This window comes from Haliotis rubra, unplaced genomic scaffold (assembly GCF_003918875.1).
Source record: "Haliotis rubra isolate DU_JTF1 unplaced genomic scaffold, ASM391887v1 Scf1689, whole genome shotgun sequence".
Taxonomy (NCBI): Eukaryota; Metazoa; Mollusca; class Gastropoda; order Lepetellida; family Haliotidae; genus Haliotis; species Haliotis rubra.
In genome coordinates this window covers 95082-121705 of record NW_025765657.1, presented here as the reverse complement: position 1 = coordinate 121705, position 26624 = coordinate 95082, and the positions used below count along the sequence as shown (strand labels likewise).

The 26624-nt window shown below is 39.8% G+C and overlaps 1 protein-coding gene across 2 annotated transcripts; it reads left to right on the top strand.

Moving 5' to 3' along the window:
- The first annotated feature begins 1738 nt into the window (after nucleotides 1-1738).
- On the top strand, nucleotides 1739-25789 carry LOC124272340. Of its 2 annotated transcripts, none has more exons than XM_046707514.1 (10): nucleotides 1739-1826; nucleotides 4254-4760; nucleotides 5671-6174; nucleotides 6420-6476; nucleotides 8548-8654; nucleotides 11708-11962; nucleotides 20179-20292; nucleotides 22669-22704; nucleotides 23356-23424; nucleotides 24426-25789. In XM_046707514.1, exons 2-10 carry the CDS (start codon nucleotides 4307-4309, stop codon nucleotides 24591-24593), a joined length of 1764 nt encoding a protein of 587 aa, XP_046563470.1. In that variant the 5' UTR covers nucleotides 1739-1826; nucleotides 4254-4306; the 3' UTR covers nucleotides 24594-25789. The 2 variants fall into 2 exon arrangements, with proteins under 2 accessions (XP_046563470.1, XP_046563471.1); XM_046707515.1 differs by lacking the exon at nucleotides 1739-1826 and adding an exon at nucleotides 2864-3145.
- The last annotated feature ends 835 nt before the right edge of the window (nucleotides 25790-26624 follow it).

Genomic DNA, 26624 nt, shown 5'->3' with positions numbered 1-26624 from the left:
AATTTTTGTGCCCGGAAATTTGCGTGATTTGATGTACTGGTACACCATTGTCAGAGAGGGTCTGGTCGTTTCCGGGCCTTGATCGGGGTTAGCCTAATGGCGGCCACGTTTGTTTACAAATAACGCAAACGATTGTTGTTGGGTTTTTTAAAGGTTATTTATTTTAGAAAGACTACTATTTATAACGCAATTTTATTTCGAAATAATAATGTCTAATAAAAAGAGTATTCATATTCTTTAACCTTTATGTTTTCTTTTATTAATCTCGGAATGTGTGAGTACAGCACGTTCTAATTATCAATGAAACGGTAAAAGTTGTCAATGAACTTTGATCACGAAAAGTAGTTCCGTCAACAATCATATTTCTTCTCTGCTTAGCTGCCAATAAACGTTGAGAATCACTGAAAACCACATATGCGATTATCAAAAAAATAATCACCTGTGTATCCTAGCCCCTATGGGTAATAACAAGCGCTATCTACAAGTAGTATCAATGTTGTAGATATCGCAACAATTGAACTGTCAACATGCTATTACATCATCAGTTAATGCTCACAAAGCTTTGACATCACTAAGAACACAGCTGACAATGCTACGACGTCGCAAAGTTGATGACATCACAATGCTATGATGTCATGAAGCTGATGACGTCACAATTCTATAGCCTTGCTGAGATCACTGCTCAAGAGGCCTAATGGCAGTTTTGTATTCAGTTAAATTCATTCTTTTACTGATAACTGATGAAGAATGACTTTCGATGATACATAAAATTCATTCACTTGTGTCTCCTGATATCAATTATATCAACACTCGTTGAATAAAGTGAAAACATCAGCAAGCCTCGGATGTTTGTAACTTTAATCTATTCGTGTTGATATAGATAATTAATATCAGAAGACACTTGGGTGACTCCACATTCACCTCACTGCAACATTGCAATATCCGGGTTAGAATTGGTCTTCAGCAACCCATGCTTGTCGTAACAGGAGACTAAGGGGATCGGGTAGTCAGGCTCGCTGACTTGGTTGACACATGTCATCGTATCCCAAAAGCATACGTAGATCGATGCTCATGCTGTTGATCACTCGATTGTCTGGTCCAGACTCGATTATTTACAGACCGCATACTCCGGAAACTACCACATTGGGTTTTTGTGATCCGATAAGCATTGCATTTTTACAAGCCAGTATACTGGAAGATAACTATACTTTCTCTTCACTCTCAAATCTGTTGGTTGAATCTGAGACTTAATTTCATTCTATAATATCACCACACGTTCTTCTTACCGAGTCACTTTCTCAGTTCGATACTTGAAAGCAATGTCATTATTTAGCGTTGACAGAATTTCTAACTGTGATATAGATATGTCGTTGTCACAGACAAAACTCAATGTCTTGTTTTATTGACACCTGTGTGTCTCCCTGCCTGTCTGCTAATGGCAATATTCAATACACAGCTGCTATCACTGACCACATGCAATTTGAACTTAACACCAATCAGGCTATACACCATAAACAAAATGCATTGATTTATGGCCCGAGTTCGGTCTCTGTCACATTATGTAATTACACAGACAGGCAGGTGTGATACTTGAACACATGACATGTTATGTTGTCTGTTGATTGTAAAATGTTATACACAAAAAATGAGCATGTATTTACAAAACCCAACATCTCTATATATACACACACAATAAGCCGTGAGGGCATCTGCAAATGAACCAGCCGTTACACTTGAGTGCACACCCACCCGGTCTGACTGGGTTCGGTATCCCGGCTGCTTCGTTTCGATCAAAATGGCAGCCACGAATAACTCGTGAAAAGAAGGTAGGGATTCTCTTTTCGTCAAGTTAATGTTTAGACTGTGTTCATAAACTACTAGATTGCTATGTCATGTGTCTATTTCGCTTCTTATTGGTCCACTTACTCCTGAATGTCAGTTGACACAATATCCGAAGCCTCCATTAGATGTAAGAGGTAGTTATTTGTACTTTCTATTTCATTTTAACTTTGCAGGTTAATTCAGCGTAAATCTCAACAATTAAAAGATCACAGTAGAGTATATATATTTAATTCGATATCGAAATACAATTACCATTACATGTCATACTTTTCACTTTGCGAATGAATATGATCTGATTTTAAATAGATTGGTTTCATAACAAGATGGACCTTAATTAGCATGATGTTGTTTATGGTAAAGAAAGGAATTAATAATTTATTTATCACACATTCTGGAATAACCTTTGACTTTTCATGATTTTTAAAAGGAAGGACGTCTTTAGTAAACCTAGTCTGTTATTGAACTATTATTCCGTTTGCATAGTATGTGTAATACGTGAGTGTGCTCTTAGCGTCGGAATGGCTAGCCGACTGTGGCGCTGCTCTTGTGGAGATTTACTGAGAGCAGAGTATCTGCCTGTACACTGCAGGCATCAGGGCATTCTCTCAGACGATTCTAGTCCGGATGGTAAATACCATACATATGCCTGATATCGTACACATAAATAAATATTCAAATATCTTTGTGTCGGTTGTTTGTTCACTCTACAGCACTCTTCACTTTGGGGAGGCCCAAGATCTATTTTTAGGTATTAAGCGTTTGTTATGGACGATTTGGTTGGTAGTCTCTCCATGACTCTGTACGAGTGGTTCTTGTCAAATCTGGGTCCAGCCTGGTTCCCGGGGTCTGCTGTGCTACGCTCAGTGTCGAAAGACACCCAGGAACAGATCGCCCATAGCCACAGGCCCTCGTCACATGCTCGTGTCTTTGCGAGGATTAAAGATTTTAAAAAATATATTCATAAATATTTGAGATTTGAAGTTTCTGATGAGGTCTGTTTAATACTTTTCAATACCTACAGTTCTTAAAGAATCAGAAGAATAGTGTAAATTTGTCACCATGCCATATGTATATGGGTGGGACAATTTATGCAAACCTGTCTTTACCGATGGACCTCCAGCACCTGAGGGCCTTCTTCAGCTTCATATCTGTGCATGTAAAAGTCAATGAACAGGAAGGTGTAGCTGTAAGAGGCTGAACCTGTGGTGTACTTCTGCATGTGGGTGTAGACCTGCAACATGTTCCCGTGATTTTGAACTTAGTGACATTCACTGACACGTCAGCTGGGAATGCACTTTGACAAGTAAGAAAAAGAGATAATAAATTATATGTAGAAATGATGATTGCATTATGGTGACAGGACTGACTCACCTTTCTTTGATGAGCATGAAGTATTTTTAATGACATGGAAAATTTATTATTCTTTTTTTTTTCATACTCAACATATGATTTGTTTTTGTTTTTGTGTTATTTCTTCAGAATTATACCTTTAAGAGCTTTTTGTTATATTGTGTGATTTTAATGATAGTTCAACAGTATCTTAGATATATTTGGTATTGTTGATACTTTGTAAAGCACGGAGCTGTTACTGTTGAACAGGCATTTTGCTGATCTAGATGGAAAGTGCCGACTTTTGTTTCCTTGTATATGATTTTCAAATGATATATGTTAAATCTGGAAAACCATACTTCGGGTAAAATTACCTTTAATTGTTCCAGAGGGACCACAGATGCTATAAATATGCGAAAACTGAAAAAATACTATCATATGAAAGAACTGTTGCCACTTTTAATTAAACACATTTGCCTTTAATGTTTAATCAAGCTGTCATCCGTTCCATGAGGAAACTTTATATCAATGTATCGATGCTCAATTTTGAAACATTGCCAATTATTTGTAGAAAATTATTTGTGAAGGAGGTTGCTATATATACCTGAAATGAGGAAATTTATCAGCGGGACCCTATATTTTGAAGCGACTTATATTTATGACATCGCGGGCAATATCCTAAATTCTGAATAGTCATTTCTAACCACGGGTATGAGGAATATGTTGCTTGAAAGAAATTGATTTGAAAGACGATGTTGCCATGTTGACTTTATGATAATTGCCATGCTTGCTGTTTGAAGTTTTCTGTAGGGTATTGGCCGAGAATGAAGGTCAATGTTATTAGAACGAAAGTACAAACAGCTCTTTTGGTACCACGGGATCGTTTTTTGTGTGTGTATTTCGTAAACCAGAAGGGAGGTCATTCAATCAAAAATCCTCCTAACCTTGTTAAGTCAAAATATTGCATGAAATTCGATTATTTAATGATAAAAATGAGGTATGAAACAGTCAATACATTCACAAAAGTAAATAATGAAGACATTAGATGGTTACAGAATAAGACTAAATTGTTTACTTTTCAGAAATTAAACGATTCTGGCCAACAGTAAATAAGACTGGTTCTCCTTCGTACACGATGGACACTACTCCTCTGCTATCAGAACCAGAGGATGGATCCATCCAAGAATCCCCGTATCACCTTCCACAGCCTCTTCGGGGTCCATCTCTGGATGAATTAGCTGGATGTGGTGTTGATGTTAGAAGCCCCGGTGACGACATTACAACGACGGGCATCGACTTCAGGGACGACACGTCTCTCAGCACGAATGTCCAGATCGACAGATTGAAAGAACACGAAGAAGAACACGAACCAACTGTGAGAAAAGTCGTTTTTTCTCCTGATGCGACGACTGCTGATCCAGTTCCTTTGGACATCCCAAGACGTAACCCCATTCGTTCAGCATCAACATACAGTAATCAGGATCTCAGTGACCTTGACAGCGTATCTACTTCCACTCGTCACGATGGCCACTACACCTCTGCCAGTATCGAAAACATGCACTCTAGACCTGTTCCATCTTTTAGAGCAGGTAAGACGTTAGACATCCTATGTTTCCTGGGATATGGGTAGTGGTAACCGTAGTTTCTTACATGCATATTTCTTCGTTTATGAAGGCATATAATGCGCTTCGGGGAATAAATACAAGATTGATTTCCATAAAAGTAGGAAATCTCCACCAAAGACAGAGTCGACTATCATGTGTTATTGAATCAGTATCAAATGTCGATGGTACCAGGTGTTCAATGAAAGAGGGGTATCATGAAATAAACACAAGGGAAATTAAATGCTTCTAAAAAAGAGGGGCGGTGGGGTAGCCTAGTGGTTAAAGGGTTGGCTCGTCACGCCGAAGCCCCGGGTTCGACTCCCCACATGGGCACAATGTGTGAAGCCCATTTCTGGTGTCCCCCGCCGTGATGTTACTGGAATATTGCTAAAAGCGGCGTAAAACTAAACTCAGTCAGTCAGTCAGTCTAAAAAAGAACGAAAACATATCTTCAAAATTCGAAAATAACCAAGGCCTGCATGCCACTGTCCCAATGAGACAGTAAAGACAGCAGTTCTGGCACATGCAACTGACGTACTTATATGTTGAATACATTGAACACATCTTCAATGAACTTTATTACACATATATTTTGAATTTTTCTTTTTGATGGGTAAAAGATATGCCGGGCTGCTGACAGAAACATTTGATCATTGGTTCAAATCCCAGATTGGTTTGTCAGACGTTCACCATATGAAGCAGACCGTTATAAAGCTGTTCGGTTCAGTGTTAAACCAACCTTAGTGATCTTTCAAGATGACCCAATAATGACCTCACCGGCACAACAGGCGGTGGGGTATCACAGTGTTAAAGCGTAAAGAGTGAGGGTTCGATTGCCCACACACTCGCTCACTCACTCACTCACTCACTCACTCACTCACTCACTCACTCACAGGCACAGGAGACGTGACAACCCAGCCTTTATCTGGTGAGATAATAAACGCGGACGAATCTGAACATCCACCACACTGGACAAGTGTTGCCCCTCCGCTCTCAGAAGGAAAGAGGTACCACGTCTTCTTCTCCTATGAAATCTCCGACAGAGAGTGGGTGGAGGAGGTCACCAGACGTCTGGAGTCGCCAGAGATGGGCTTCAGATGCAGCATGCACGAGAGAGACTTTCACGGAGGTAAGCGTATCATTGAAAACATCACCGAACACATCCGACTGTCGGAGAAGACGGTGTTGGTGCTGTCTCCAGACTTCATTCAGAGTCACTGGTGCATGTTTGAGATTGAGATGGGGATGATCCTGAGCATGGAGGAGAGCCAGCTGCTGGTGGTGCCTGTGATGGTGAAGCGTTGCTTTGTACCTGACAGTATCAAGACCCTCACCTACATTGACGCAACTCCTGGTTATGACTGGTGGCAGCGGTTCATTGGGGCCATAGTTTCTAAAGGTGTGTTTCCTGATCCTGAAACTCTAAATACCTTAGTTGATACTGATCTAAATAATTACATTCCATACATTATCTTCCCAATACAACAATCACTATATTTGTTCAATTAAATAGTAATTGGACATTTTTGCCTAAAAGAAATGGATAAAATCTTATTTCTCATATCATCTCAATCTGTATACTTTTTAAGGAATATGTCGCGAAATTACTTAAATTTACTGAAACCGAACCATATACCATTTTAGAGGACCTACGCGGTAACCTGACGGGTACAAAAGAATTGAGAATCGAGCCTCGTCACGGTAAGGCAGCTTTATAACGGTAAGGCATAATGTACTGTCCTAATGGTGATACATCCGACGGTATAAATGTGTACCAGTTACTGATAATGATATTGTTGATACATTTTCATCGTACATTAAAAATCAACGAACCTGAAAGAAACATAGTATTCCCAGGAAATATCGATAAAGTTGTTTTGGCAAATATCTAATATATGTATGTAAACTATAGTCGTTTTACTTCAAGGAATATTTTGAGATATGATTCTCTTACAGTCTAAGTGTCTTTTCAGTAGTTTGTGAGACCTCCTTTCCATGCAATACATGACATACCCATGAAAGTTTGCAGGAAATTGCGTGACAGCGTATCCCGATATTCGACCACTTCTCTGTTCATATCCTCAACATGTCTAAGTCCTCTTTGGTTTATTCTGCCCTTCATTAGTCCCCGCACATTCTCAATAGGGTTAAGATCTGTGCTTGTAGCTGGGCCAGTTTAAAATTTAAACATCATTTACGTGCGACAACCACTGTTGTTGCCCGAATTATCAAAATGGAAAATCCAATTACCTTCATACAGTGTTCCTACCGTTGGAAGGAGGTGATCACTTAAGATGTCAACATATCGTTCCTTCGTCAAATTTCCAATGAAAATACACAACGGCGTCACTCCACGTGATATCCTACCCCACTGGTTAAATTTCGGGATATGTTTTGGGTGTTAGTAGATCGGTTTCACGGTATCTTTTGTCCAAATTTTTACACAGTTCGGAAAAAGCCAGACAGAACTTTCATCAAAAAAGAAAACATGATTCCAATCTTGATTTTCGTGAGCACTAAACCAGTTTAAACATCTTTTCTTTCATCGATTGTGAGGGAATTCCCACAGGGGCTTGTAACGCTAAAACTGCCGTCAAGGTGTGTACTGTCACTATCGGGGTCATAGTACTATATAAAAGGAAAGGGATGTAACGAGGTCAACACACCAAGTTCGTTTCAGGGCGAATTCAACAATGCTCACTGTATTTATCCCAGTTAAAGTATGCACACATTTTCAAGCCAATAGATTTACCTACAAAATAAGACATACAGCACAAAAGTCGAAGCCGTACTTTGGGAGCTAGGGTCTTCGGAAGCTCGGAAATCGTGATTTCTCGATTCCGAGCCAAAATCCCTGCTCAGAATTTGTAGTGGTAACTCACCAATTTTCTTGTTTATTTCACAGTTTACACAAACGACATGCACCAAAACATGTCGAACTGATGGCACCTGTCAGCGCGCTAGTCGACATTCTTTCGGAGACACTTACACCTCACTGTCATAATGAGTTTACGTTCATTTATTCATCGCAAACTAAATCGTGTCGTGCCTGTTCGCCATTGACGACCTTATTATTTTGTAGGTAAATCTTGCAGGCGATCCGTGCAGTGCAGTTATGTGCAGTTGAGAGCCTTTTATTTCAGAAACCATTAAGCGTCCTTCACAAAACTCTCGAGAGTTATTCCCCTTTATGCTCTCCTTGCATACCGCTAAAGAAAACGGAGTTATCTCCCTTACACCAATGTTTAACTAAACATATTTTGTACCTTATTACGATATTTCACAGTACTTACTAAACTTATTGGCCTTCCAGCCCCTGTCTTGTGCTCAATCCCAACTCCTGACTGAATATTCTTCAAAGTTCTGTATATTGTAGACCGAGGAATGTCATGTCTACCAGCTAACTCTTTTGCATTGTCTTATCCCTTTCAAAACCAACTAGAACGAGTTTTCTTGCCACTTCTGCTGTCAGACCTTACATGTCAACAAAGGAAGCCGTCTGCCACACCAGGGGAGATAACTGTTGATTTAGTAAGGTTCATCATCAAGCCTTCAAGAGTTACCTCCCATATTGAGTACCTTATAGCATAATGTAACACCTTTTTTTAAAATTCCGTTATCAGTATTTACAAAGATTTTCTCAATAACTTCTGGGAAAACTGTACATGAATTTATGTACGTGTTGTCCAGTTGTCAATATACGTTGAAAGTAGCTGAGGTGATAGTGGTGCTATTTGATAGAGAAGATCACTTCACTACTGTTTGTCTTTAGGAAATATGGATGCGTTGGTTGAGCTATCTTCCAACTTCAAGTGTCCCTTGGGAGAACAGTTGAGGACCCCTTATATACCCGAGCCGTTACTGAGACAGGGTGTTCAGGTATGTTTTTGTTACTGATACGGGGTGTCCAAGTGTTGGTATCTTTCTGATACCAGTTATACAGTTGTGTATGTTGCTCAGGCCCAATATCCAGGATTGTTTATGTTGCTGAGACCCAGTATCAGGTCTGTATTTGTTGCTGATACCATATATCCAGGTGTGTGTTTGTTGCTGATACGAGATATACAGGTATACTAAACGCCAAAAGAAACGTTACCCTCCTTCCTTAATGACGGAGGTACCTATCTTCAGCTGGCGTTGTGATGCGTGGACGTCCACTTCTTGGTCTGTCTACGGTGATCCCAGTCTGTCTGAAGCCCCGAATACGTCTTTTAACCGTGATACGGTGGCATCCGAGGGCGTTGGCAACAGCATTGTATGTCGACCCCATCTGCACCATCCCATTGACTCTTTCTCTCCCTTCAGCTGTTAATAGTGGCATATTTCTCGTACTTGTGTATCAGATCATGTCTTCTAGGCTCTCTTTATACCCTATACAATCATTCTGCATGTGAAATGGATGTAAATACTGTTTGAATATTGCTGCGTTTGGGCGATTGATATTGCCATGTGTAAAATGGAAATAGAAAAATGTTAGTTTGCAAGCAAAAATGTTAACAAAGATAATTGTAGATGTTCCTAAACATGTTTTCACAATATCAAAGACAGGTTTTACTTGTTTTCACTAATGCAAATCAGCAGAAAATGTTTTAAAAGACAAAAATCATAGCAATGATTATTTTACAAATTTACAAACTCTACAACAGTTGTTTCTTGTTTTAATAGTTGAAAAATGGTGACTTTAAATGGTTTATCATTGTCCCAAAGCAGAATTTAATTTCAACCTTTCTTTTGGACATCAACATCACTATTATTGGTTTAATTCGGCATGGACGAATATAGGACAATTAAACTCTTCTGAAAAAGATGCATTTCACCCAAATACGAATGCATTTGAGAATTTATTTTCGTGATTTGCATAAAGCTGTGTTATTAAGCTTTATTGTAAACTAAAACCTTCTAAAAATCTTTGGTACTTTTCAGTAATTCATAAAGGTAGGTGGATAACGTTTCCTTTGGCGTCTAGTGCATGTGTTTGTTGCTGGGACCGGTTATACAGGTGTGTGTTTGTTGCTGAGACCGGTTATACAGGTGTGTGTTTGTTGCTGAGACCCGTTATACAGAGGTGTTTTTGTTGCTGAGGCCCGGTATCCAGGTGTGTGTTTGTTGCTTACACCCAGTATCCAGGTGTGTGTGTGCTCCTGACACCCAGTATTTAGGTGTGTGTATGTTGCTGACACCCAGTATCTAGGTGTTGTTGTTAATACCAGGTATTCAGGTGTCTGCTTGTTGTTGAGACTCTGTATCAGGTGTGTATGTTGCTGAGACCCTGTATCCAGTTGTGTTTTTGTTCCTGAGATGCAGTATCAGCTGGGTGTTTGTTGCTGATGCCGGTTATACAGGTGTGCGTTTGTTGCTGAGACCGGTTATACAGGTGTGCGTTTGTTGCTGAGACCGGTTATACAGGTGTGTGTTTGTTGCTGAGACCCGTTATACAGAGGTGTTTTTGTTGCTGAGGCCCGGTATCCAGGTGTGTGTTTGTTGCTTACACCCAGAATCCAGGTGTGTGTGTGCTCCTGACACCCAGTATCTAGGTGTGTGTATGTTGCTGACACCCAGTATCTAGGGGTTGTTGTTGATACCAGGTATACAGGTGTGTGTTTGTTGCTAAGACCCAGTATCCAGGTGTGTGTTTGTTGCTGATACCAGGTATCCAGGTGTGTTTGTTGCTGATACCAGATATGCAGGTGTGTGTTTGTTCCTGACACCCAGTATCCAGGTGTGTGTTTGTTGCTGATACCAGGTATCCAGGTGTGTGTATGTTGCTGACGACCGGTATCAGGTATGTGTTTGTTGCTGACACCCAGTATCCAGGTGTGTGTATGTTGCTGACACCCAGTATCCAGGTGTGTGTATGTTGCTGACACCCAGTATCCAGGTGTGTGTATGTTGCTGATACCCAGTATCCAGGTGTGTGCATGTTGCTGACACCCAGTATCCAGGTGTGTGTTTGTTGCTGACACCAAGTATCATGGTGTGTGTATGTTGCTGACACCCAGTATCCAGTTGTGTGCATGTTGCTGACACCCAGTATCCAGGTGTGTGTATCTGTTGCTGACACCCAGTATCCAGGTGTGTGTATGTTGCTGACACCCAGTATCCAGGTGTGTGTTTGTTGCTGACACCCAGTATCAGGTGTGTGTATGTTGCTGACACCCAGTATCCAGTTGTGTGTATGTTGCTGACACCCAGTATCCAGGTGTGTGTATGTTGCTGACACCCAGTATCCAGGTGTGTGTGACACCCAGTATCCAGGTGCTGACACCCAGTATCCAGGTGTGTGTCTGTTGCTGACACCCAGTATCCAGGTGTGTGTATCCAGTTGCTGACACCCTGACACCCAGTATCCAGGTGTTTGTGTTGCTGACACCCAGTATCCAGTTGTGTGTATGTTGCTGACACCCAGTATCCAGGTGTTTGTTTGTTGCTGACACCCAGTATCCAGTTGTGTGTATGTTGCTGACACCCAATATCCAGTTGTGTATATGTTGCTGACACCCAGTATCCAGGTGTGTATGTTGCTGACACCCAGTATCCAGGTGTTTGTTTGTTGGTGACACCCAGTATCATGGTGTGTGTATGTTGCTGACACCCAGTATCCAGGTGTGTGTATGTTGCTGACACCCAGTATCCTGGTGTGTGTATGTTGATGAGAGTCAGGTATCTACTGAGACCAGGTGTTCAGATGTGTTTTTCTTATTGTGGATGGGTGTTTATATTGCTGATCAGGACTCATAGGTTTTCTTATATCCCATGGATAACACAGTGAAGGATATCTGTAGTGTTCGGGCAACACATTCACATTGTTTATCCCTTGTAAGGCGTAATCAAAGCACTTTTCAAAATATGCACGTTTGGGGGATATATTCTACGTGTAGAGCCACTTTATTCATCTGGGCATTTACTTGTTCCTTCTTGGGCTGCCTGTGCAGGTGCCACCAGATGAGTTTCAGCAATCGATGGACATCATTCGATCTGCAAGGTGCTGGTGTGCAGTCCTCTGTGACAACGGAGCATGTTGTGTGCCAACCTTCACGATCCTCCTTCTAGCGGGAATCGCTACTTTAATCCTGGGGGTGATGGTAATCACATTCGAAAGAGCGATATGGCCAATAATGATGTTTCCAGTGTTTTTCACATCTCTCTGGTTGTTCATCGCTTTAACATTTTGCATTCAGAGAAGAATAGTAAGTATATGTTACGTATAGTCAAATAGCTTATGGGATTCCATGAAACTTTTTTGATGAAAGCAAATCATATAATCTTTGTGTTCATTACTTAAAGGAGTCTAATTGTTTTTTATTCCAATCTGAATATTAATGCGAAAGCTAAAATTTAACCAGGAACTGAAAAATGTTGCAAAAACACGGAACAAAACAATGGTATTCATATCAAATACCATGCAGGAATTTTTTTCAAAATATTATAGCAATCCCACTGGAATTTTTATTACATGATTTCGATAATGTTTTCCTAAATATTTCCTTTCAAGTATAGTATTTGTTATAGTATGTCAGTGTGGTTGTGAGGGAATATTGTAAAAATAATACTTGTTGTAAGGGTGTGTGTGTGAGGGCATTTTGGTCGGCCATTTTTTTTTATGACGTCACATATGTGTGACCTTTGTGTGACCTAATCGACTGTTGAACCCTTAAGCCCCCTTTGGGAGTCTCCTTCCAACCCAGGTGTGTGTGACCTTCAGGTTGACCTGATTGTCTGTGATTATTATTCAATTATTTTATGAGTTTGCCGACTCGAGTGTTCACACAACAAAATCTCTTTTCAACGTAGAATTAATATTTCACAATGCATATGAGGGGAAATTAGTTGCTATTTATTAGGTCAAAAGCTGTGAAAATATCAGAGCGCATTTTGTTAAATCAAAGGTATCACTAGCCAGTTTAAAATACGCTGTCATTGGTGATTTGGTACACAAGGAACAACTCCGAAGTTCTGAGTATTTATTTTACATATCTGTGAACAATAAACGATTGTAGCTGTTAGCAAATAAAATTCATGCGCCTGGTGGGCCCGTATATGATTATTGCGTGCGTGAATGGAGGGTGCAGTCTATGCACTACTACTACTAAGAGCAGAATCGCTTGCTCGCTGAGTGGGGCCGTAACTGAAGAGACATGTGACAGCTGTGATTGGGTGAAATAGTATAAGCTGTTATGTTTATTAAAAGCACCTCCATCCAGTCATTAAAACTGACCACCATTTTAAGTATTTAATGCTGTCATTTGTATCACCATGACTTATGCTTATGCGAGAACAGATATGTTCAAGCAGGTGACAGTTGGTGCGGACCTTGGAGGGTTGATGTGTTTAGATTCCTGTGTGTGACTTCCTGTGCTCGCAAAGTTAGCCTGTTCAAGTTGACCAGAAGTTGATTTTATTGTAATTTAAAGGCCAGACTGTAATCATGTGTACATGGAATGGTCGTTGATAATTTTCAGCGTGGTGGTGAATGTAGTGTCACAAATGGTCAGCTTCAGTTGTTTAAAGGTCAGACTGTAATCATGAGTACATGGCATGGCTGTCGATAGTTTTCAATGTGATGTTGAATGTATGCTGACAAGTGGTCAGCTTCCGTTATGTAGGGAGAGAAGTGTCTGACCGGAATTAAATACAGGAAATAGTAAGCAGTTTAGGACTGATTGTCACAGAATATCTCAAGTAGGGTGTCAAGTGGTTGTACAGTGATGAAATGATTAAGCATTTGTCATATATATTACTGAATAAAAAAACAAACCTACATTTGTTCCTTCTGTAAAACATTCCAATGCTTTTACTCAAAATTTTAAAGTTGGAGGTGCTTGTGGTGGAGGAGGAGGAGGAGGTGCTTGTGGTGGCGCTGGTGCTTGTGGTGGTGGTGGTGGCGGCCGCATTGCTCATCTGTGTTGATTCCTGAGATGTCTAAGCATGGCATCCCTTCTGGAATAATGAAATTGCACACGGGACACGTTCTTGACTGCATGGTGGTCCGAGTCTAAGTGGCAGGAAACCTATCTACTGGCTGCTTTTATCTAAAAAGTCGTCTTCCGTTTCTTCATGGGACTCTGGGAGGAACGTTTTTTTCTAGCTTTAGATCCCCCATTCTTCTGCATCTGAATAAGAGCCATGGCCTGTTCGACCACTTGTTGAGTAGGGGTAACAAAATTAATCTTAGGTTGCTCTGTGGTTTCTAGTTTTTGTTTGCCTTTCTTCCACTCTGGGTCATACAGTTCCAAATATCGATCCACAGACATCATGGCAGATTTTTCTCCTCCACGCATTATAGAATGATACGGATCTCCTTTCTCTTCAACCCTTAGCATGTAAAACCGTGTCCATTTATCTGCATCGGGTACGAAGAGTTTGTATTGTGGATTATTCATGATGAAAACCAAAACGGGAGCGGCTTGAGATGAAGTGTCACTGTCACTGGTCCACGGATAAATGAAGCTGGATTGCCCTCATGGTCTTTTATATAGATATCCACAGTCTGAAAATCTCTAACATACTGACACTGAGAAAATGAAAAAGAACGTTCTTTTTGGTTTCCCGCGAGACATAAATGTCTGAGTAAAGGTTGTTTAGTTTCTCCAACATATGATGAATCGCACAATGAGGAATAGACATATATGTCAAGACGTTCCGATTTTTTTTATCTATGTCCCAGGACAATATAGATATTTCCGTTAGTCCATTCCTCCACCTTTGGTCAAGATGTAATGGTTCATTCAAACCCACCTTGACATTAAAAGGTTTGTTGCTGGGATAGAGGTGTTCACTATCTGTACTTCTGACCGTAATGTATTTATCCATGTTTAGATTTAATCTTGGGGTTAGGTAACAAGTATCCCAAACTACTGCTGAGTAGTGCGGTCCACAAATTGGACCTTCCTTTGTCCAAGGACAAATTGACAATACACGTAATGACTACAATGTAAATAATAATGTTTTTCCCAAAAATGTCCAGGTGTCAGATGATGTACTCCGCATAAGAGATACTGCTGCTTCAGTGTCTTCCATCATAAATGACTTTAAAAACAGGTTACGTTGTGCTTTTATACTGTTTCACATTACCTTCTGGGATCCATGAATTGTATTTTGTAGACCAATGGAACCATTTCACTAACACTTCTTTTCATTTATTTCTGGTCCTCTTTTTTACAATGTCTTGAATTCTATACTCCTGATCTGGATTTTCTACCACTGCTTGTAGTTCTGATGAATAAAAGGCACCTTCAATAGGATCACCACCCCAATCTTTCAATTTGTACATGTCATTGCCTTGAGACCAATATCTTCTCATTACTGTAAAAAATTCACCAGACCATTTCTCTTGATATTCTCTGTCAAAAGTTCTCTTCAGATGACTCACTCTGACTTTATCCCCCACTTTGAAAGTTAACTTCTTTTTACTCTGTTTCACTTTTGGGGGTTTAATCAAATACTGAGAGAGTCTCACTTCATTTTTATGAGTTACACTAGCAGGAGACTGTCCTAAGGAACGATGTTTAGTGTGATTGTAACTCTTGACTACATCTGGTAAGATATCCATATATCTGTAGGTAAAGTGTTTCAACATGTATCGATACAGTCTCATTTTAATGGTTTTAGTCACTCTCTCAGTATAGGGGGCCTTGGTTTCATTCAGTGTAAACATTTTGGTTGCCTTGTGCTTTTTCAAAGAGGCTTTTACCCACCAATTCTTAAATTCTGAACCCATGTCGGATTGAAAAATACCAGGCCTACGATCTTGTGTCTTCCATAAATGGGTCAATGCTTTCACCACTTCTTGTCCCTTTGTAGATTTGAGTGGATACACCCATAGATATCGTGAAAATAGATCTATGATGACTAATAAATACTTCACACCATCGTTGTACTTTGAAAGTGATGTCTAAACCTTCCACCACATAGTGTCTTCTTGGAAATGTTCTCCAAACTTGATGAGTCATAGTATAGTTCTCCTGACCTTTGAGCCATTTCTTGATACGATGTAGACCAATTTTAAACTGACCCTCTGCTTTCACAGCTTCATACAACTTCTTGGGTCCAGAATAACTACCAGCGTGTTTTTGGGTCATAATAAATCCTATTCAAGTACTCTTCCCAAGGTGCCATCTCAAATACGACTGAACATGACTAACATGCATCATGCTATATTAACAAAACCCAAGACGAAAATACAATACAAGGTTTTATTTATATCAAGTGTCATATATAGCATTCATGGATGGTTTTTTTTATGTTTGCAGTTTAAGAGCAAAGTTCAGCTTTAAGATTTTGAGTAAAAGCACTGGAAAGTTTTACAGGAGAACAAATGTAGGTTTGTTTTCTTATTCAGTAATATATATGACAAATGCTTAATCATTTCATCACTGTACAACCACTTGACACCCTACTTGAGATATTCTGTGACCATCAGTCCTAAACTGCTTACTATTTCCTGCTTATTTAAAACCGGTCAAACACTTCTCTCCCTACATAACGGGAAGCTGACCACTTGTCAGCATACATTCAACATCACATTGAAAACTATCGACAGCTATGCCATGTACTCATGATTACAGTCTGACCTTTACAGAACCACTAAACTTTGTTTTTTGTTACTCTTTTAACCATTACATATGAAAGATTTGTGGTGGCCAAAAAGTCGCCTGCTTCCCTCTCGCCCGCCAACGAAACCACAGACAGGTTACGTAACTCTGTCGCCAGAGCACTGCAGTGACGTCATATGAGGAACGATTTTCAGTTAGTTGTATAGAAAGTGTGTAGCACGCTCATCATTTTGATGATTTCTCGACATGAACGACGACATGCCGGATCGTTGCTTTGTCGTCAATTGCTCCTAGGGGTCGGGTGATGGTGTCACCATGCACAGATTTCCACAGGACCCCGCAGTTCGTGCTAAATGGGTTATGTTTGTGAGTGCGAAGCGAGCGTTGTGGAAGCCTGAAACGATATCTTACTTGTGTTCAGATCGCTTCACGGAAGTTAAAGAATCAAAACTACTTACTAGTTATAGTAAAATATGTATATTATTGATGACCATAAAGATTTTCCATAACACAACTTGTAACATAACGATTTCTTCCTCGGAAGTGAGGTTGTGGTCGAAGTAACAATAATATTGTAAGTAGTATTATATTGACACCCACCTCGCTGCCAGGAGAGAAATTGTTATGTTATACGCTATGTCATGCAAAATCCTATTGGCCATCAATAAAATACATATTTTACTACCAGTAGAAAGTAGTTTTGATTTTGTAACTCAGTGAAAACAAACCTAAATAGCATTTATCCTCAGACTGGCGGATGTTCCCGACAGGGCGCCGCCATTTTTTGAAAATCGTAAAGTCTGTTAGAATTAATGAGATTATAGTTTGTTTTCATCAAGTTAGAAAATCAAAACTACTTTCTACTCGTAGTTAAATATGTATTGGAATCATAACCAAAAGGATTTTGCATGACACAACTTATAACATAACGATTTCTTCCACGGAAGCGAGGTGGGGGTCGAAGTCACAATACTGCGCGATAAATTTCTTGCTACATTCACATGGTTAATGTCCACTCACCAGTATGTAGATACTAGTCAATGTGCGTCTTTATATTTGGTCTTATAATCCTAATTAGTTTATTATCATACTTTTATGCATTTTGAAACTAAATAAAAAGCTGACGATCTGCTGATACTTATAATGAATTTATAACAGAACTGTAATATCTAGACATTTTATAGTTTGCCAATGTGAATCATAATTCGCACACACACCCTAGTGTATGTTGTCTGTCTCATTACACTTCACGGCGAAAACAATGATTCTGTTGAATGCTACGACAAATGAATATATAAAAAAAATGCAAATATTAAAATTAAAACAGATTAAAGTTATAGGAACAATATCAGGCCATTACCTTGTTTGAGGAATGTATCCATCAATATCCACAAAACTGTTCCAAATGATGTGCCTTTAAACAGTTTAATATACGAAAAAGTGATATTGTCTTGATCAGGTGATTGGTGTGTAGTCTCATTGGTCACCCAAGATAGCACACCTGGCAACTAATTGCATAATGTCCGCCTTTCATTAAAAACAGTAATTTAGTTAGCCAATAATGGGCAATCAATCAATGTATTGCCAGTTAATCCTTTGAAAGAAGGACGTTGTTTTTACGCAGACACCGACACGGCAGAGTGTATTCAGTATAGATTAGTAAATCTACATACATAAACACTACCTTTTGACAATTCCGCTGTGTAAGATAAAAGTAATTAATCAATCAGCGTGTTATCAGTTAATCCTTTGATCGATGTTTATAATGTTGAATATTTACTCCAGACACAAGAAATGCCAAATGGGAACCTTTGTCGGGTATTCTAAGTGTGTTACCACTAATTATACCTGTTATAAATTCATTAACTGACCATCAAGTGAATGATGACAAATAACATGTGTAGGTTTATACCACCTAACACGGGTTATAACAAGGGAGTATTAATTACTGTATTGCATGTGAAAACTTATGGGCCGACACTGTTTTGAGAATACAAACAGATTTTTACATGACATGATTAAATATCGAGGTAAAAAAACACAGAAATGGGATCAATTTGGATCAGTCATTATACAAATAGGGCCTAACGACACCAATCAATTGTGACAGAAGCGTCTATGAAAACAAGTTGTAACTCGGAAACTAGGCAAAGCAGGAGACAAAATTAAATGACAGTAGATTGTGAGAACATATAGCTTTCATTTTCCACAACAATTGTCACGATTTCAGGTTTATACAAGCCTGTAAACAAGATAATTTACCCCCTAAAATGTAGATGAATTCTGCATCGGCCCTCAAAGCTATTCCTCATATGACGTCACAGAGTCGCGCCGCTCTGATTGGTTGAAATTTCGTTCGCGAATGAGAATTGTGCACTGTTGTCAAAAAGGTCGATTTAAGTCAATTAAAGGTCGAAATGAGTAGTTTTAATGACGGGGTTTCATTTATAAGGATGCCAGTTAGTGATTTATGTATTGTTACCCCCTAGGGTTTATGTGACCTTTAAACAACGGAAGCTGACCATTTGTGACACTACATTCACCACCACGCTGAAAATTATCAACGACCATTCCATGTACACATGATTACAGTCTGTCCTTTAAATTACAATAAAACAATTTCTGGTCAACTTGAACCGGCTAACTTTGCGAGCACAGGAAGCCACACACAACAGGAAGCTAAACACATCAACCCTCCAAGGTCCGCACCAACTGTCACCTGCTTGAACATATCTGTTCTCGCATAAGTCATGGTGATACAAATGACAGCATTAAATACTTAAAATGGTGGTCAGTTTTAATGACTGGGTGGAGGTGCTTTTAACAAACATAACACCTTATACTATTTCACCCAATCACAGCTGTCACATGTCTCTTCAGTTACGGCCCCACTCAGCGAGCAAGCGATTCTGCTCTTAGTAGTAGTAGTGCATAGACTGCACCCTCCATTCACGCACGCAATAATCATATACGGGCCCACATGGTGCATGAATTTTATTTGCTAACAGCTACAATCGTTTATTGTTCACAGATATGTAAAATAAATACTCAGAACTTCGGAGTTGTTCCTTGTGTACCAAATCACCAATGACAGCGTACTTTAAACTGGCTAGTGATACCTTTGATTTAACAAAATGCGCTCTGATATTTTCACAGCTTTTGACCTAATAAGTAGCAACTAATTTCCCCTCATTGTGTAATATTAATTCTACGTTGAAAAGAGATTTTGCTGTGTGAACACTCGGTAAACTCATAAAATAATTGAATAATAATCACAGACCACCAAGGTCAACCTGAAGGTCACACACACACACACACACCTGGGTTGGAAGGAGACTCCCAAAGGGGGCTTAAGGGTTCTACAGTCGATTAGGTCACACAATGGTCACACACATGTGACGTCATAAAAAAAAAATGGCCGACTAAAATGGGTTGTTTGGGCATGTTCCCTACCCCACACAAAAGCGGTATGTAAAACGCCACTCACTCACTCGGCCAAGACTGACATTTACTTCCTGAAATATCTTATCTTATAGCAATGCCCAACAGAATGGCTACAAAGCCAGAGCTGAGACAACCTAGACTTTAATAATAATTTTACACTTGAGATAGATTCCTGTTTCAATTTATTCTCCTGGCTGTTGGAATCCAAAGAAAGATTTTCGGCGTCTTCATAGAATCTGTCTTTATGAAATCTATTCTCATGTAGATTGAGCCAAAACATCAACTCATCGCGAAATCCTTATAAATGATGGTGACATTTTGAATAATACTTGAATAATCTGTGTAAATTATTACTACTCCCCGAAAATCGTCAAAATGTGATATAGGAAAATTTACTTTAATTCCAGAGACGGTCTCGACTCCGAAAAGCAGTTGCTGAAGTCAACGCGATATTTCTGAAGTACAACGTCATCGTAGGATATAAGATGCAAACGGCTGGTTGCATTTTGACCCGGACATATGTCAGTACTCGTAACGTTTTTTGAAATCGCATGTTCTCAACAGAGATCATTCCACTCTCCATCTGGCAATCACCTCAATTTCATTGCACCATTGGTACAGGGGTGGCCCAACAGCCTAGGGCATTGTAATTCGCCCTGCAAATTTACGTCTCTTTAGCGTACCTGAAACATACTGTTCGTGGATTCGAATCTGGTTTGCGCTCAATATCTTTTAAGGGATTGAGGGGTATCCTAATGGTTAAAGACCCGGGTTCGATTGTCCACATGGGTACAATTTATGAAGCCCATTTCTGGTGTCTCCAATACCCGACCCCCGTGATATTGGTGGAATACTGCTAAAAGCGGCGTAAAACTAAACTCACTCACCCATTATTTTTTAAAGTTTGTAAGTAAAGGGAGTGCTCACAGGATTCAAATAATGTTTAATCTTGTAACACTTTTGCCATGAGATCTCCTACATCAGGATAAATTGTGACATATTTGCTTTTTCTTTTTTCGTCCGAAAAGGGAGACCCTACATGTCTAATATTTTCACACCTAATTGGCCGTTCTGGAGACGTAAAGCCCCCTAGAACTCATCTCTTCTAAGGATTTTATTATTTTAAATCTGATGACTCTTCCTTATTCCTAATGGTAACTACATGTTGAGCAAGGGTCATGGATATTCAATGTCTTTGTTAAAACGAAAGGGACCTTAGAATGATCTTTCTTGTTCATCATGTCTACTTGTTCATGCCATTTAATGAAGTAAATTTATTTTTCATTATTAGATATAGTTCTGATGCTAATAATACTGTGTTCTTGGTTCGAGTTAGTTTCACTTTGATAAAATAGGACAATTCTTTCATAGAATACGTGTGTATACTTCCCATCAAAAGGTTAGACGTACCAGTGTCAATATAGCCACTTACTTCAGCCAGCTGTTCTTAAAGGTCACATGCAACCAAAAAATCAAACATAATTAAAACACAATTATCACTTATTCATGACATATAATATACATTGCTGGTATGAAAAAAACATATAAACAAAATTATAAGCGGACAATCGCAAATCAAAAGTGCAATATTGTGTACTTGGGTTTACTTCCCAAGAAACGAAGCAGCTGGGATACCGAACCCAGTCAGAGCGGGTGGGTGTGCACTCAAGTGTAACGGCTGGTTCGTTTGCAGATGCCCTCACGGCTCATTGTGTGTGTGTATATATAGAGATGTTGGGTTTTGTAAATACATGTTCATTTTTTGTGTATAACATTTTGCAATCAACAGACATCATAACATGTCATGTGTTCAAGTATCACCACCTGCCTGTCTGTGTAATTACATAATGTAACAGAGACCGAACTCGGGCCATAAATCAATGCATTTTGTTTATGGTGTATAGCCTGATTGGTGTTAAGTTCAAATTGCATGTGGTCAGTGATCGCAGTTGTGTATTGAATATTGTCATTAGCAGACAGGCAGGCAGACACACAGGTGTCAATAAAACAAGACATTGAGTTTTGTCTGTGACAACGACATATCTATATCACAGTTAGAAATTCTGTCAACGCTAAATGATGACATTGCTTTTAAGTGTCGAATTGAGAAAGTGACTCGGTAGGAAGAAGTGTGGTGAAATAGACAAATGAAATTATATAAACAGTTTATTTACTGTCATAACATATAAAAAGCTCGCGCCTGTGAGATATCAACAAAACATTAGGAAAATAGCTCACACCAAAGCCTTCACCGAATATTCACCGGACAGCCCGCTTCCAGGTTGCGCGAACCTATTTCACTGCGCACGTGCTATGAGCGCAGCCCAGCTGTTGAAACCAGTTTTCGGGGGAAAATAAGTGAATCGTTTGAACTCCGATTTCGCGCGGTTTTTATCATCGCGTTATTTTCAACTTTATAAGTTGAATTTGCATTTTTAATGATTTGTTTCGGTAAGTCCATACCGAAAGGTATCAGAATCTGCAAAGTTGTGTTTTACGTTGCATGTGACCTTTAACTAAATTTTGCAAAATATTCCATACTGCTTGAAGGTACTGTTTACACATGAACTGATGTATTGTTAAACAAATTCGTAACGTTGGTAAGATTTTTGTCATGAGTTAAAAAAAAACAAAATCAGTGAAATTTGGCGAATTCTTAACAAAACTTTACACCAAAACGCAGATGTTCACATGCACGATATTTGCACATGCTTATCAGCAATTTGATGCTTGATCCTCGTACAATTCATATGCATAAGGTTTGCAGATGGTTCCCGCAAGTTAGTTGTGAAATCAATCTTCGATACCATATATATATTCATAACATATAGTGAGTGTTTTAAGTGGGTCTAAACTTTTGATGGGAAGTGTATTAAGAAGTCCATCGCTATTTTCAGCTCCAATTTTGGTTTTATAATCCAACGGAATGCAAGGTACGTACGAAACTGTTCATGCTTTTTCATTTTTAATGATGATATTGTATAACTTGAAAAGTGTGCATTGACATTCTTTGATGTAAAGTAATCATAAAAATCCAGAATAGTCAGATTCGTCATCCATTTATATACCTGGGGTTTGTGTTAACTACCTCGAGCTTCAGTAAGCACTGGTGATTTTGCATAAAACAACTATAACCTGCATATTGACTGATCTTTGTACAGGTATAGTACCTACAAAGTTGAGAGTAACAGTGCACACAATGTGATATCGATTATCGCTTCATAAGGGTCATGGTTAACGTCAGTTGTGTAATCTCATAGTGATGTAAACTAGTGAAACTGGTGACTCCAGTTTGCAGTGTGTATTTCCTCGTTCCCCAGGTAACTGTTTACCTGTGAAGGTTGGAATGCTTGTCGTCAGAGGCGACAAACAAGATCAGGTGGTCAGGATCGCTGACTAGGTTGATGCATGAGGTATCCCCTTTGCATAGATCATTGCTCGTACTGTCAGTCACTGGATTGTCTGGTCCATTGTTTACAGACCGCCTGGATTATTTACACATCGCCACCGTATAGCTGGAATATTGTTGTGTGCAGCGTTAAACAACAAACATACCAAAACGTAACAGTTTTGATTACTTTCAGAACTTTTTGGCCAATTTTCTGGAAGGAATTGAAGGAAGACATCTTGAATCTGGTTCAAATGCAGACAAGGTTAGTACTGTATATATTTTGTTTGTTATATATGAATCATACCTTCTCTATACATTATCGATGATTCATGGAGAAGGGTAATATCGTCAGCTCATTTCTGACAATCACGATCCCAAACGTTCAGTAGATCAGAAGCAGTCGTAAAATCGATAACAACTTTTCAAAATTAATGTTCCATGTTTTTGTGACTGCAAATGAATTCAGTGAATCAATGTTGAGTTGGGTCCGTGATCCTCTCATTAAGGCTTAGGCCAGGGATATTGTTGGAAATGAATGGACCAAGGATGTAGTCAGTAAGGGTTGGGCCGAAGATGCTCTTGTAATGGCTGGGCTGCAGATGCAGTCATTTAAGGTTGGGCCGAGGATGTTCTTGTTATGGCTGGGCTGGAGATGCAGTCATTTAGGATTGGGCTGAAGATGCTCTAGTGATGACTGGGCCAGGGATGCAGTCAGTGGGGCTTGGGCCGAGGATGCTCTAGTGATGGCTGAGCTTGAGATGCAGTTACTAAAGACTGGGCTGCTGCTGCAGTCAGATGGGTTGGATGCCTTGTAATGGCTGGGCTGGAGATGCAGTCAGTTGGGTTGGGCCGAGGATGCTCTTATAATGGCTGAGCTGCTGGGTTGGGCAGAGGATGTTCTTGTAATGGCTGGGCTGGAGATGTAATAGTTGGGTTGGGCAGAGGATGTTCTTGCAATGGCTGGGCTGGAGATGCAGTCAGTTGGGTTGGGCCGAGGATGCTCTTATAATGGCTGCGCTGGAGATGTAATAGTTGGGTTGGGCAGAGGATGTTCTTGTAATGGCTGAGCTGGAGATGCAGTCAGTTGCCTTTTAGTCGATGAACAAGATCGTCTTATCTGGGGCCAAGGAGCATACATAGGTTGCCATTATATTAGTATATTCTGAAGACTGCGTGAAATCCACCCGTAGGTCAATTCGTTGCCTTCAAAATACTGTAATTCAACTTTGCCACAATACTGTAAGGATCAACTTGTCTTCACAGGCATCGCAGCTGTTTCAACACCACTGCCTTGACTACACTTCCGCTTACAAGGAAGGTCAGCTCAAGGTCAAACATGGCCCTAGGCACGTCCGCAACGCCATCTGCCTTTGTCAGTTTGTAGAGGACAAGTACTCAGAGGGCCAGCGTCTCCCTCTCATGATCGTATGAAGTAAATCCATGCTTTATGGCATTGTGATTTCCCAGGATAGCAACACAATGCTCCTTTATGTACAAAAACACACTCTGTGTCAGGTCTTACTTTCCTATGTACCAGTTTGAATGTTTTCGATGGTGATAGTTTAGTTTAAAACAGATTATAAAATTTCAGTAATATCACTGCCGTGATTAGACGGTTACCTACTTTGGTAAAACCGACATTGCTGACAAAGCAAGAACATAGGGAGAAAGAAGCTTTGTTTCGAACCGACAATGTCTTAATGCCAATCAAAGAAGTCTTAGATGTCTGACGAACCTGTGACTCTCCCAATGAATTGTGGCCCCTTTCTCTACTGAGCTACCCGCCCTCCATTTTATATATACATGTAGTTTTAAAGCCTTGAGTTTCCATTGAGCGTAGTTGGTTGGGTGGCTGTTGTTCAACGCCGCACTCAGCAATATTCCAGCTATATGGCGGCGGTCTGTAAATAATCAAGTCGGGACCAGACAATCCAGTGATCGACAGCATGAGCATCGATCTACGCAACTGGGATACGATGACATGTGTCGACAAAGTCACCGAGCCAGACCACCCGATCCCGTTAGTCGTCTCTTGCGACAAGCATGGGTTGATGAAGACCAAGGCTTTTTGTAAAATAACGTAAATTGTTTGAAAAATGTTCTGATTTTGACTCACATGTCACAAACGTTGTTTACGCGTTGCCAAAACTTGAAAACACCATAGTGTACTTTCTTTTGTACGTCAGTTCAGTTACTGTGGTCCACTTTCCCCGACGTCTCTCAGTAAGAATTAGTCCCAACAACCTGTCTTTGCCATATGACATAAGTGGTCAGGCTCTGTCACTCTAGAATGTTGATGAGGGTGGCGTGGCGTTGAACAAAATCATGATGTCGAAGGTGGTAACACCCTACGACTGTATCGCCACAGTAAGCCACAACATCGTGATATAAACTAAAACACCATCCAAAGCGGCGTTCTACGCATTCAACAGTTTAAACTGTGTTCTCAATAATCCTGTCGTCAGACACTCCGAAATCCACGGCACTTAAAGAAAATGGAATATATCCTTTTTATTTGCTTGTATATCCCTGATTTCATTATCCCATGACCGAACCTATTTAGATATTTTAAAAAACATGCGCGTACAGTGTATAGATATAATAAATCTTATGTACCACATGTTAAATCCTTTGTGTCTGTCTGTCTCTCTGCCTACGGTGAGTCCCCACTAAAACGGACGTCAGCTATCCAGAAATCCTGCTATCCAGAAGACATTCATTGAAACTGGAATAAGTTGATCAGGTTAATGGTCTCGATGCTCTCTTCATGGCTAAAATATGCATTAAACATGTTCAGTTATCCGGACAATCAAAATTTGTTCTGTGTGTTTACGCAAGCGTCCATTTATCCGGACAATCAAAATCTGTTGTTCTGTGTGTTTACGCAAGCGTCCATCATGTTTGAGAAATATTCCAGCAACATCAGGACTGGGAACACAAGAACTGGGCTTTACACATTGTAGTCATGAATGGAATAGAACTTTTGTCTTCGACCTAATGAATGAGTGAGCAATGTTTTAAGCAGCTTTGGCAATGTTTCAACAACATCAACCGGAATTCCGAGTGAAACCAGAAAGGGCTTCCCACATTGTACCCATGTGGTGAATCGAACCCGGTCTTCAGCGTCACAGGCGAACGCTAGCGCTTCAGCAATATGCTACCACACCGCCCCGCAATATATGCTTTCTCGCAATATATCGCAATATGAAAATTCTCTGCAATACCCACCCCTAGTAGATAAACGTGCAATAATGGACTCGTATTAAAGAAAAGCATGGATATACGACAACTGACAGGATCGACCAATTTCATTACTATGGCATCTGCAGGTCTCAGATGATTTTTCAACATCATACGTACTCCTTATTTTTTCAATATAGGAGTACTGGAAAACCTAGGAGTACATTTAGAGTACTGAATGGAATTTAATGGCGGATCAGTAATCTTGTGTTTCGTTTCATA